Source organism: Petaurus breviceps, unplaced genomic scaffold (genome assembly GCF_028583685.1).
Source record: "Petaurus breviceps papuanus isolate PSGF00001 unplaced genomic scaffold, PetGlider_PUasm1.0 37, whole genome shotgun sequence".
Classification (NCBI taxonomy): Eukaryota; Metazoa; Chordata; class Mammalia; order Diprotodontia; family Petauridae; genus Petaurus; species Petaurus breviceps.
In genome coordinates, this window is record NW_027186296.1 from 77,812,729 (window position 1) to 77,825,108 (window position 12,380).

The 12,380-nt window shown below is 48.8% G+C and overlaps 1 protein-coding gene and 1 long non-coding RNA gene across 3 annotated transcripts in view; one reads left to right on the plus strand and one right to left on the minus strand.

Moving 5' to 3' along the window:
* Window positions 1-4,861, plus strand: part of SUFU (SUFU negative regulator of hedgehog signaling) — a 148,112-nt gene extending 143,251 nt beyond the window's left edge. For both annotated transcript variants that reach the window (XM_069098845.1, XM_069098846.1), the window contains exon 12: window positions 545-4,861. In XM_069098845.1, the coding sequence (XP_068954946.1) occupies window positions 545-634 (90 nt within the window). In that variant the 3' untranslated portion in view covers window positions 635-4,861. The remainder of the gene's footprint in view (window positions 1-544) is intronic.
* LOC138169417 (uncharacterized) overlaps window positions 1-12,380 on the minus strand; it is a 14,168-nt gene continuing 1,788 nt past the window's right edge. The window contains exon 2 of the long non-coding RNA XR_011170347.1: window positions 1-728. This is a non-coding gene — a long non-coding RNA (uncharacterized lncRNA). The remainder of the gene's footprint in view (window positions 729-12,380) is intronic.

Sequence of the window (12,380 nt, forward strand, 5' to 3'; positions counted from 1 at the left end):
TTGGCTTGGGAATCCTAGAATTTTGGTTTATTAGAACTTCTCCTTAGGTTTTGGTTGGAGGCTGGGTAACCCATTGGGAAAAGCTAAAAGATGCTTTAGGAATAATCCAAACCCCCCCTCCCCCTTCATTTTGCACATGAGAAAACTGAAGTTCAGAGATAAGAAGTAGTTCCACTAAGATCATACGTCAGTCTAGCAGAGTCAGGATTGACTAGAACCCAGGTCTCCCAATTCCTTGGTCAGTGCTATTTCCTCAGAAGAAAAACCTGGGTAGAAGAGCACCTTCACTCCAGCTACCTGCCTTTGTTCTGGCATTTGAAGTTGAAGTCATGTTCTCAGGTGTCCGTTCTGTCCTCTCTCCCCATTTCTGCTCCTGAGTGCCCCCAAAAGTGAGTCACCTATGGGGGGAAGGGGACTTTGGTGAGATGAGGGAAATGAAAGTTTAGTTGGTTCTAATTTGTCTTTACTTGGACCCCAGAAAGAGGGGGGTGAGCTCTGCTAAGTGTGTACACTGTGTTTATCTGTTTCTGTTTGTCATTCACAGTTCAAACTTCCCAAGGAGTACAGCTGGCCAGAAAAGAAACTGAAAGTCTCCATTTTGCCAGACGTTGTGTTTGACAGCCCGCTGCACTAGCCCTGAATTCGGCCCCTTCCTTCAGACGACCATGAGAGCCCGGCCTAGCTCCCAAGTGACTCAACAGTGTAATGATTGCAGTAAAAAACGATTCCTGCAAATAAAAGGAAAAGAGAGAGGATTACTGCACAGCCACTGCAGCCCACAATGGGGTGCGTACACGGGGCCTGGCCCCAGCTCCCCTCCACTTCACCTCTTATCTGGGGGCCAGGCCATTCCAGGCCCATTAGAAGTGAATGAGACCTTGTTCCAGCCCAGCTCAGGTCCCACCAGACCAAATGAGTGGCTAATGACTCTGTCATTCCACTTCTGGTTCTGGTTTGGGGATATGACTCTAAGACCCCTGACTTTCCCACAAGCTGTCTGACCTCACTCCTTTATGCTTGCCCACTTCTACAGGTCTGGGGAAGAGCCCTAGACCCACGGATTAAATGCGCTGGCTCCTCCTGACTCTGGAAAGCGTTTGTTAGTCAAATTCCTCCTGGCTACAGAACAATTCCTCCGAGTATGTTTGGGGTTTTTTGTTTTATTTTGTTTTTTATATTTTATTTTTTAGAAACCATATGGTATTTAATTGCTCCACAAAGGTGTCTAGAAGCTGTCATGCATATTGGTTTTGTTTTTGTTTTAAATGGAACTGGTTTTCAAGTTGAACTTTCTCCTCTTGGAAAAGGGCAGGGGATACCTAGCCTTTCCCCCTCCCACATCCCCCCACCCAGCCATGTCACTAGAAGGTGCTTAGTGTTTGCCTGCCAATGAGTAGCTATTGTAGGGCCTTTTGGCAAGGACTTTTCTTCACCAGCTCATAAGCCATTTTGGATCCATTGGAAGGGTGTACTGAAGCAGGAGGCATCTAGGTAGGACAGGGGTGAAGCTATGTCTCTGGAGACCTGAGACCCCCTAAGTGATACTAGGCCATGGCCCAACCCTTACTAGGAAAGACTGTGTTCTTTGCCAGGTGGGTTGGGCTCTAGAAGCCTCAGGGAGCCCCTTGGCCTGAAACCGGCGCCTGTGAGGCGTGAGGACTGCAGCCAGCACTGCCCAGACTTTTGGAAACTTGGAGAAGTTATCAGCCTCGCCTTCTCAGTGGGCTTCTCACTCTAACTGGGAGAGTCTCAGCCCCTGCAGGCACCTCCCCCACCTCCAGCTAGCTCAGGGTTTGTGTGACCTTTTAGGTCCCCATTCTCTCTCCTCCCTCCTTTCTGATCTCATCTTCCCTCAGGCCCTCACAGCTCCAGGCTCTAGGAATTTCTAGTTTATTAAAAGCTGAAAAATAAACTTCCAACATCTGTCTTGTTATCATTTTCCAACAGCACATTCCACCTCCGCTCCTTTCTTCCTAAATTCATTTATTTCTTTTATTTGTTCCTCTTTTTCTCATCTTTCCCCCTAGACCTCTGTCTTCTGTACTTTTTTCCTTTGCCCCTGCATCTCAGGCCTTTCTATCTCTGGCTTCTTTCTTCTGCTGTATTTCTGACTTCTTTCCTACTAACATCCTCTACTTTATTCTGTATCTCTAGTCTTTTTCCTGCACTTCTGTCCCTCTCTCCCTAAATCTCTTCTCCCCCTTCATTCCTGGCTTTTCTTCCATTAACATATTTTTGGCTTCTCCTTGTATCCCTGGCCTCTATCTTCCTGCATCTCTGGCTTCCCCCCCCCCCCCCCCCCATATCTCTAGTCCTTCTCTCCCTTTATCTCTGACTTCTCATCACAAGTACTCTCTCTCCTGTCACTCCCCAAGTATCCTCACATGACTTCCTACGTCTCCTGCATCAGGACACACCGCCATCTCCAAGGACACTAACCCAGATCTCGCCTCCCAAGGCCTCCTTTAGGTTCCCTCCCACCCCAGACCATTTCTGGCACCATCCAGCACACACCCCCATAACATAAGAAGCATACCATAATCCATGACATCCGTCATGACTCACAGGAAGCTGACATAAGAGGTGACAACCCCTCCAGTGCCCAGCTAGGCCCAAAAATTGCCCTGAGTACCTCTCTAGGGAATTGAAGCGATGAAGATTGGTGCCCAAGATCAGAGGAAGAAGCTCAGCATTAGTCTCCAAGAACCCTCTTTCCTAATGGTCTCCAGAATGGTCAGGGTGAACAAGACTTGATCTTGCGAACTATTAATGAATCTTAGATGTAAAGACAAACCAGTCCTTCTCTGTATTTCCCAAGCATATCTTCCACTCAAGCCTAGAAATTCTTTAGCTGAGCTTCATTTTTCATTTGTGAAAAATGTTGGTGTTTCATTTGCTAACCCCCAGTTCCCAAATTCCCCAGCAAGGTTCCATCTTCATCCCATGTGCCCCTTTGCTACCATTTGCTGGCATCATGCACCCCAGCTAGATGATTGCCTTCTTGGTGTCTCTGACTCGAGTAGTGTTCTTTGGTATCCAGGATGATTTTTCCAGGAAGAATGTCTTTAGCCTTAACCCTGAGATGCTTCCAATTCGTCCCCTAATCCCTCTGTTGCCACTATTTCCATCCCTTTTAAATTCTTCCACTTCTCTGCCTCATGGAAGGGAAAGAAAGATGCAGCCAGTCTGATCAGTCACTCTTCTCTAAGCCCTAGACAGATCCTACAGTCCTCTCCACCTGTCAGTTTTAATCTGGTTTAGTGTCTAAGCCAAAGTCTCCCTTGGTGCCAAAAGCACCAGGTTTCTGCATGAGGTTTGGGATTAATGGGTTCACTATCAATATCAGGGACCTGGATAGTTCTGTGTGAATGGGGAGAGCAATATAAAGGATAGCCTAGCTCAGGGGAAGGTGGCTTGGAAGGACACACATTGCCCAGAAAACACGCTAGGCAGTATGGAAGGCTGGTGGCTATGGACACATCTTGTCCTTCCTATCCCAAGAATGTTCCTTTTGAGCTCAGGGCTTTAGGCCCCTTTTTCTAAAGTACTTTCCATACATGGCTGTGCATGTGCCTTTGTGTTGGCTCTAGTCTCTGCCTTGGTGAAAGGTGGGAAGGAACTACAAGTTTATAGAGAAACCAGTAAGTTAGAAACTTTACAGTTTCCCTATTCAGGATTCTCAGGAAGAGTAGAAGAGGGATCATCGCTGAGTTCTTTGCTGACCCAGCTTTCCCTTAGACTGTGTAGACATCCTTTAGACAGAAACTCTCAGGAACTTGTATCCTGAACTGGGTATCCGCTCTTCCTTTTCCAGCTCTGAACTCTCCCAGCTCCAAGGGAGAGTCCTTCTTTCCCCATAGAGGCTGATTCTTCATGGTCCCACTTAGGACCATTTTCTTCTCTCCTCATTTCCTCATGTCTCATATTCCATGATAGCCTCTTTAAGGAGAAGAGGAAGCTCCCCAGTATCTACAATCTTGATGGCTCTCTGATTGGATACCAGTAAAGTCTTACAGGACATAGAGGCTTTTGAAATCTTGGGCAACACTTATCATTGTCACTTATCACTTCTGGGCAACTACTTCTTAGAGACTAAAGAATTGCTCACATCCATCTCTCTGGGTCAGAGTGTAGGAATCCAGCCATGGTCATACTCCATCTTAAGAACACTCTGGTCTTGGGGCGGCTAGGTGGCACAGTGTATAGAGCACCAGCCCTGGAGTCAGGAGGACCTGAGTTCAAATCCAGTCTCAGACACTTAACACAAAAAACTAGCCGTGTGACCTCGGGCAAGTCGCTTAACCCCAATTGCCTTCCAAAAAAGCAAAAAAAAAAAAAAAAAAGAACACTCTGGTCTTGCCTTGTCTCTTTCCAAAGGAGTAGCCTAAGGAATAAGATGAGAGGAATGGGGAGAGGTCTCAGGGATCTGAAAAGGCTAGAGCACTTTTTGAAAAGAGACAGACCTAAGACTGTGTTTGGCCTAAATTTTGAAGTTTGGTGGACAGCTGAACTATTGACATTCTACTGTGAGGGAAGTCCCCCTTTCTCTGCTTTTTTAACTAGGCTCTTTCCCTCTCTGGCCGAGAGGATCTCGTGCCCAAAGGGAAGTGCTAACTCCTGCCTTGGGTCAGGATACTGTAACTCAACTTCTCATTTTGTTACAAAAATCTGAAAGCTGCTTTGTGCAGAGCTTTTTTAATCTTTTGTATTAGTTTCTATTGTCAGTGGTGACTTGGTTCCTGGGCACTGTGGCAGGCCAGGACTTTTGTAAGGATTTTTTCAGTGACTCACTGAAACCGTTTCCTTCCCGCCCCCTCTCCCTCAGTGTAATCTAAGTGCATTAAACATGTTTGCAGAACTACCCTTGTCCTGTGCTGCTTTCTGTCTGGGCAGGGGTGGAACGGAAGCCATGCCAGAACTGAGTTTTTTACATCCCAGGGGATTGGTAGGTGGCTCCACAGTGTCCCTGAGCTGAGGATGACTGAGGGGCAGTGGAAAGACCCTCTCAGGGCCTTGTTGGGATATGGAAAGGAGTAAGGGGAGGATTAGTCAGTTGATAATTTTTCTGTCACACAAAATAATTATTTGTCCAGATCCCAACTAAGCACTCATAAATTCCTATAAGGTCATAGAGGGGAGGCCTGGAGAGGAATAGGGAGCAGAACCTCTCTGCCCAAGCCCAACCCTGGAAGAAAAGCCCCATACAAAGCAAGGGGCAGGGAATGATGAGAAAAACATGGAGGGAAGGCTAATAGAGTGGGCCTTTGCACAGGAAGTCATATTCCCCACTCTTAAGTGCCCAAAATGGGAGATGGGAAGACCTATTAGAACAGTAGATCTGGCCTCTTAGTCTTAAGGGTAGGGATGATATGACCCCTTGTAGAAAGGGACTCCTATGGGGAGTAGTCACCCTACAGGCTCAGCTGGGCTCCCTCCTTTGCCACCTTGATTCTGGGCGTGTCCTTCATTGGCTACCCTAGTGTCTGTCCCCACCCCTTAAGCCAGAAGCCAGTTTAAAGGACAAGCAACTGAGGAGACTCATAAGCTTCTTTATAACTGAGACTGATTTTTAGTCCAAGGAACCCTGTCTTTGTGATTGTTTTGTTCTGGCCTCTCCCTCCTCCTTGGGGGGTAGGAGTGGAGGAAGGCTCAAGGAGTTTCAGCATCCCTCACCTATCCTGGGGGAGGGTCCCAAAAACTCAGCTGCTGGGACACAGGTGGTGACTGGCTGATTTAACCAATTGCTTCTTCCAAAGGAATCCCCAGCTCTTTGTTTATTGTCACCCTTCAAGATCTGACCATGTTATTGGGGGGGGGGGTGCTTCTCTAGAATCAGACCCTGTACCTCCCCCTCCACCCATGACCTACTGATGAACTCCAGCAGGCAGACCAGCTCCAGGAGCTGCTGGGCAAGTCCCTGGCTGGGGCCCCTCATCCCCTTAGGCAGCAGGAGGAAGGGAATTGGGAGGGACTAGGCCTAGGACTGAAGCTAAACAATATTCCTAGGGCCTCCCAGGTCCCCAGAATTACCCCCTGAAAACCTAATCATGCCCCTTCCCCAGCATCTTCTCAGACCTCCCAACAGAGCACGGAAGGTTCAGAGGGAGACTGCGCCTGTCTCTGAGGGCGGTATTGCCCTTCCACATCAGATTCTTGGCACAAGTATGGGGCTGACAGTTTAGGCTAGGGTGATGGGGGGGGGGGCAGTGCATGCTCTGCTCTGACTCAGAGCTAGGCTGGATTGTCTCTGGCAAGAAGCAGGGAGGAAGGACAGGTGGGTGTCTGGTCTTGAGTACAGCCCCCCTCCTAACCTCAGTCTTTCAGGGGAAGATACCCCAGGATGGGAGAAAAGCTAGTTGAATCAGATTTGGGGCCCCCACTGGCTTTGATGTTTCCTCCTGAGGATCTTGAACCTCATACATTCCTTAAGGTGCCAAGGGGGCTTAGATCCTCCAAAAGCTGTAGGGCGGGGGAATGGGGAGAGATTTGCCAAACTGGCCTGACCAGAAGGAGAATGTGAGCGGAAAATGAGTCAGCTGGGTCCAGCTGGGACTGGGGCAGCTGCAGCAGCTGTGGCTGAGCTGGGAGAGGAACAGCCGGGTGGGCTGAAACTGAATGATTTACTACAAGGGCAAATGTCCCTGGAGAAATAAAAGGGGAAACTCAAAAAACTGCAAAGATAGGTAAAGGCAGAGCATGAGAGAGAGATGGCCCCTGGATACTGGAAAGAAGGGGGACTATGTCAATTCTGACCTCCGCCCTAAGAAAAGCCAAAGAATAGCAGTCCCCTTCCCATCCAAGGCCTGGGTTCCCAAGAGGTTACTAAGGAGCTACAGGAGATGAAAGGTCAAGGAGAACCTTCTTTTGGAGCCTGCCTGAGTTCAGGCCCCTTGATTAGTCAATTATTGTTCGGAAGGTACTAGTCCCTTCAAAAGGCAAAACAGGGGCCTACCTCCCTCCCTAAATTAGGGGTGGAGATGGGAACAGGAATGAGAAGAGTGTTGAACTTGAAGTCAGGAAACCTAGGTCTGAATTCCAAATCTGGCATTTATTACCTTTGTGACCTTGAGCAGTTCACTTAACCTCTTGTCAGCTTTTTGTCTCTATAAATTGAACTAGATGAGCTCCAAGATCTGTTCCACCTCAATTTGTAACACTATAAATATTTTAATAATAGGTATCAGTAGGTAATTTTTATCTAGGTCGGGGAACCCCCCCCTCCAGGTCTCTTACATGGGGGACTTCAGAGGTCAGAAAATAGAAGTAGAAATCTTATCCTTGTTCTGTTTAATTCCACCTAAACAGAGTTCTGAGGAATAAAAATGGGACTCCTGGGTTCAAGGTACCAGATCCCTAGGGATCTGTTTCCCCATCCAAACCATAGGGTGCTTGCTACAATAAGAAAAGTCCTGGATGCCATGTACCCAGAGGAGAGGGAGACCTCTTTCAATAAAGATCCCCTAGTCTTTACCCTAGAGTCTACATTCTTTGCTTAAGCAATCTAGGGCTGGGCTCAAAAACAGGATGCAATTACTAGTGCTGATCTATCCAGAGATGGGAGAATGGATTAGATGACCTCTCAAGGCCCCATTCAGCCTCAAGAGCTGGGTACCATTGTTCTAACCAAAGGGTCCTCAGGATATGGAATTGGGGTTAAAAAAAACCTGCTTCATACATTTTCCTGAGTGACTGCTGTGCCTGGGTTTGTTCGTGCTCAGCTGATTCTCTAAAGATATCAAAGATCTAGGCCGTTTTCAGGAAGGCTAGAGAGAAGTCCTGGGGCAAGAGGAATGGGGAAAGATTGGTGGAAAGCTTCCTGTAGAGAAGAATGCTGGAGTGCACTGGATTGGGAGTCAGGAGACCTAGGTGTGAATCCTGGCTCTGCTTCTTACAGCACAACAAACGTTTATTACATATTTGTGGCATTTGGCAATTGTTAGGCAGTAGGGAAAAATATTCTGCTAACCCTCACCCTCAAGAAGTTTATAGTTATCCACCCCCTCCCCCTACCTCCCCACCAAACTGCAATGTAACTCTAATGCACTACCTTACATGGAAAGTGCATTAGAGCTACAAACTCCCAGAGTGCTAGGGTTGGAGGAGAATGTTATTGATGGGGAGGAGGGCAATCAGGGAAAGCTTCCTATAGGAGGTAGCACTTGAGTGCAGCTTTTAATGGCAAAGAGGAGTAAGTCATTCTATGGGCAGGGAAGAGTGAGCAAAGGAAAGAAACATGAGAGTTCAGTGGGCATTTGGGAGACAGTTGGACTAAAAGTAATGTGTAAAGGGGAATGATATGAGTTTGGAAAGACAGGCCTTGAATGCTAGGCAAGAGGAATGTGAACTTTCTTCTTTGGCCAGTTATGAAGCCATTGGAGATTTCTGAGCAGAGGAATGATATAAGATCAGTGAGTGGACTACCATAGCCAAAGAACCCACTGACTACTGTTAGAACAGCCAAATGAGTGATGTGAAATCCTAAGCTTAAAATCCTTCAGTAGCTTTCTGCCAACCATGCTCAAACTCCTCTCCCTGGCTCTCCACTCTGCACATAAAAATTATTCTGGCAGAAGGTTGAAGAGAATTGAAGGGGACAGGGCAAACCAGTGGAGTAAGGAAGACCTATACAGGCAGTGGGAATCTTTAGAAAGAGAGAACTTGAAAAAATACTGCAAAAGTGGAATCAAGTCTTGGTTATTGATTGGAAGTAAAAAGCTGAGAAAAGTGGGGGGAAGTCAAAGATAAACCCAAGGCTATAAACTAGGTGAAGGGGGGAGTACTACAGACAGTAACAGTGAAATCAGAAGTGGTTTTGGGGAGGGAAGTTGGGGGTGGGAGGAGGAAGATAAGCTTAGTTTTGGAGGTGGTGAATTTGAACACTGAGATAAAGATGATATCCTGTAGGTAATTGGAAACGTAGGTCTGGAGCTTAGGACAAGGCAAACTTGGGCCTCGGTTTCCTCATTTGTAAAATGGGAGCGTTGTACTGGTTGATCTCCTGCCTCTTATAGCTACTATAAATCCTACGATGTCTTCAAGGATTCAAGGTTTAACTGAGAAGGCCGTGAATGCTCAGGGCCAAATGAATGGTAAGTACTCAGTGCTGTATAATCCAGAGCAGAGAGAGAACAGGGAAGAAAGGGTTACTAGAGGAGATTTGAGTTGGGTTTTGAAGGATGAGTAGGATTTGAACATGAAGAAAGGAAGATGGAGGGCATTCTAAACCAGCTGCCATGGGAAATATCTAAATGTATCTCTTAACCACCAGATCTGTGAGACCAGGTAAGAAGGTCTGTTTAGGATCGATTGAGGCAATCTCAGGAGAGAAGAGCAGCATATATTATGGGAACAGCAGAAATGTCAAGAACTTGCTGGCTTCTCTGAACATGAGACTCCATCTCCAATTTCAATAAACTAAACCCAGGGATTATGGAAACTAACCCCTCAGTAGAGCAGTTTCAGCAGCCTCTCCTGAGAATCTGTCTGCCTCTGGAGTTGGTGGATGCAAAGAAATACGTTCCTTAACACCCCTTTCTCTCCTTTTTGGGATCCTCAGTAAGTCACAACTTCTAATTGTAGGTGTCCTACAGGCTTCAGTCCTAAGCCCTCTTCTCCCAATATACTACTTCAATTGGTGATCTCAAATCTACCTATCCTGCCCCAACCTCTCCAGGTTGACTTTCAATCTCATATCTCCAACTGTCTTTCACACATCTCAAAATAGTTGTCCAGAGACATCTTACACTCACCAAGTTCAAAACAAATTATCTTTTCCCCTAAACTCTTCCTATGTCTTACCTTTCCTATTGTGGTTGAGGACAACACCACCCTCCAAGTCTCTGGCTCCAAATCTAAGTATCATCTTGACTCCTCATTATCACTCACCCTCCATATCCATCCTGTTGTCAAGGTCTGTCCAGTTTCACCTTTGAAATATCTCTCAAATCACCTCCCCTTTTTCTCTCCTCTGCCACTGCCATCATTCTCATCGCCTCACACCTGGACTACAGCAATAGCCTTTGGGCCTGCCTCAAATCTCTCCCCACTCTAATCCTTCATTCAGCCACCAAAGTAATTTTCCTAAAGTACCTGTTCAATCACATCACCCCCTTACTCAGTAAACTCCAGTGTCTCCCTATCATCTCCATGATACAAATATAAAATAATCTGTTTGGCATTCAATGCCCTTCCTAGCTCCCTCCTACTTATTATGCCTTACTGCCCACTCGGTCCTATGACCAAGACATTCCATCGACTCAGCTCAAGGAATTTTTTCTGGCTGTCCCCTGTGCCTGGAATGCTCCCCCTCCTCATTTCTGCCTGTTGGCTTCCTTTAAGTCCGAGTATGAAACCTTCCCCAACCCCTCTTGATTCTAGTGCCTACCCTCTCATCCATTTCCTATTCTATATAACCTTGTTTGTACAAATTTGTCTCCCCCCTCCTCTAAATTAGATTGTAAACTCCCTGTTGACTGGGACTTTTTTCTTTGTATCTCCAGAACTTCTCACAGTCCCCGGCACATAGTAGGCACTTAATGTTTACCATTTTTTTATTGACTGATTCCTATCAACCTAACACAGCAAAGGCTTCTGCTACACAGTCCACCGAAATGAGCGTCGGCTAGAGGAACAGGATCCCAGAGGAAGATGAGCGTGTGTGGGTCAAGGCAGAGACACCCCACACACATTTAGGGAGGAGATGGGAAGAGATCTCCCAGAAGGGGTGAGAGGGCTGGTGGGGAAAGAGGTGAAAATGACGTCATCCTGCTCTCCGTAGAGGAGAGAGGTGGGGAGAGGACAACAGAAAAGAGACTGGGAGGCCAAAGATTTCCCCTAAGGGGGAGGAGGAGGAGAGGGAAGGCAACAGCAAAAGAAAAACTTCCCCGGCTCGGGGAGTTAGGGTGGGGAGGGAGGGAGGAGACCCCTCCCCCCACTTGGATAGAAGAGGGGAGGCAGCGAGCGGCCGCCCACAGAGGAGGGGCGAAGAGACGGACGACCCACGGGGGAGGGCTCCGCTGAGGCACCCTAGGGCAAGCTCAGGGACCCGGCCAGCCATTGGGGGAAGGGTCGGGCTGGGGGTGGGGTGACCTGACCCTCCGGATTTGGAGAGGGGAAAGAGACCAAGCAGGAGAGACCTCAGACTGGCACTTTCGGGCTTCCCTATCAGCCGCGTTCAGGCAGAAGGGTTCATCCAGTGACCCTTCCCTACTGGAGAGCCGAGGTCTCGGGCCCCACCGCCTGGGAGGAGCCGACCAAGCCAGAGGCCCTGGACAAGCGGCCGCAGTGACCGTAGCGACCGTAGGACTTTAAGATGCTCAGAACTCGGAATGCTAAATGTAGCTAACCGAAAGCGGGTCACGTGACAAGGGCTGCTCAGTCGCTTCACTGAGGGGAGGGGGAGCGGGCTCGAGGCCAATGGCAGCTTCAGGCTCCGGGACAGAGGCGGGGGAGGGGGCGGGGCCCAGCGCCCTGGCGGCGACGGCGGCACTTCCGGACCAGGCCTTCGTCCCTCCCCCCTCCCGGTTCGTTTATAGCGCGAGTGCCGGTGTAAAAGGGCGGCGATTTAAAGATCTCCCCCTCCTTTTCCCTACCCCGCAGTAATACTCAGGACCTGTTCCCGACTCTGGGCCCTGTGGCCTCTGCTTCCAGCTGGGGTCTCGTACTGGTCCAAGTGTCAGTTCGACGTTGTAATGCCCAGAGATCCTGGCTTCCCTGTGACGAGAGAATTGGGGTGGGGGAGAAGGATGGGATGACCAAGATGGGGGGGGGGGGGTGAAGAAGCCGAGGTTTCCGGACTTGGTTTGCACCCACGCCCCCTCCTCACTACCCTAGAAACTCACAAACCCCCTAGACTGTTATAGCAAGACTAGCAAGGCCCTAGATGCGCTGTGTGTCCCACAGGAGGTTGGGCCTAGAACTGGGGCCCAGGGTCCAAGGAAGAGCCGGGGGCCGTGGTCAGGCGAGCCCGCGGAGTCCGGTCTCGGGATGTGAGTGGGGGCGCAAGAAAAGAGCAGACGAGCACTTATTTTTATTAAACATTTCATCCTTGAAATAACAATAACGCGTCAAGATGGCTGCGGGGGCTGCGGGCGGGCCTCTTCCTTTTTTCCTCCCAATCGGACGATAAGCAGAAAGGCGGTGGCGATTGCGGGGACCCGGGCCGGAGCCCAGTTCCCGGGGGCCGCGTCGTTGGCTGGCAGGCGCTGGTTGGACCAGCGGGGGGGGGGGGAAGCGTTTGTGCTTTCCTTTGAAAACCCCTGCACACATTCACATATTTTTGTTTGGTTTAAAAAAAACTCCAAGGTGGGCGGTGCGGGGGCGGGGACCCCAGACCAACGGGTCCTTGATGTCCTCTCCAGCCCCCTCCCTTCCCCCAACAT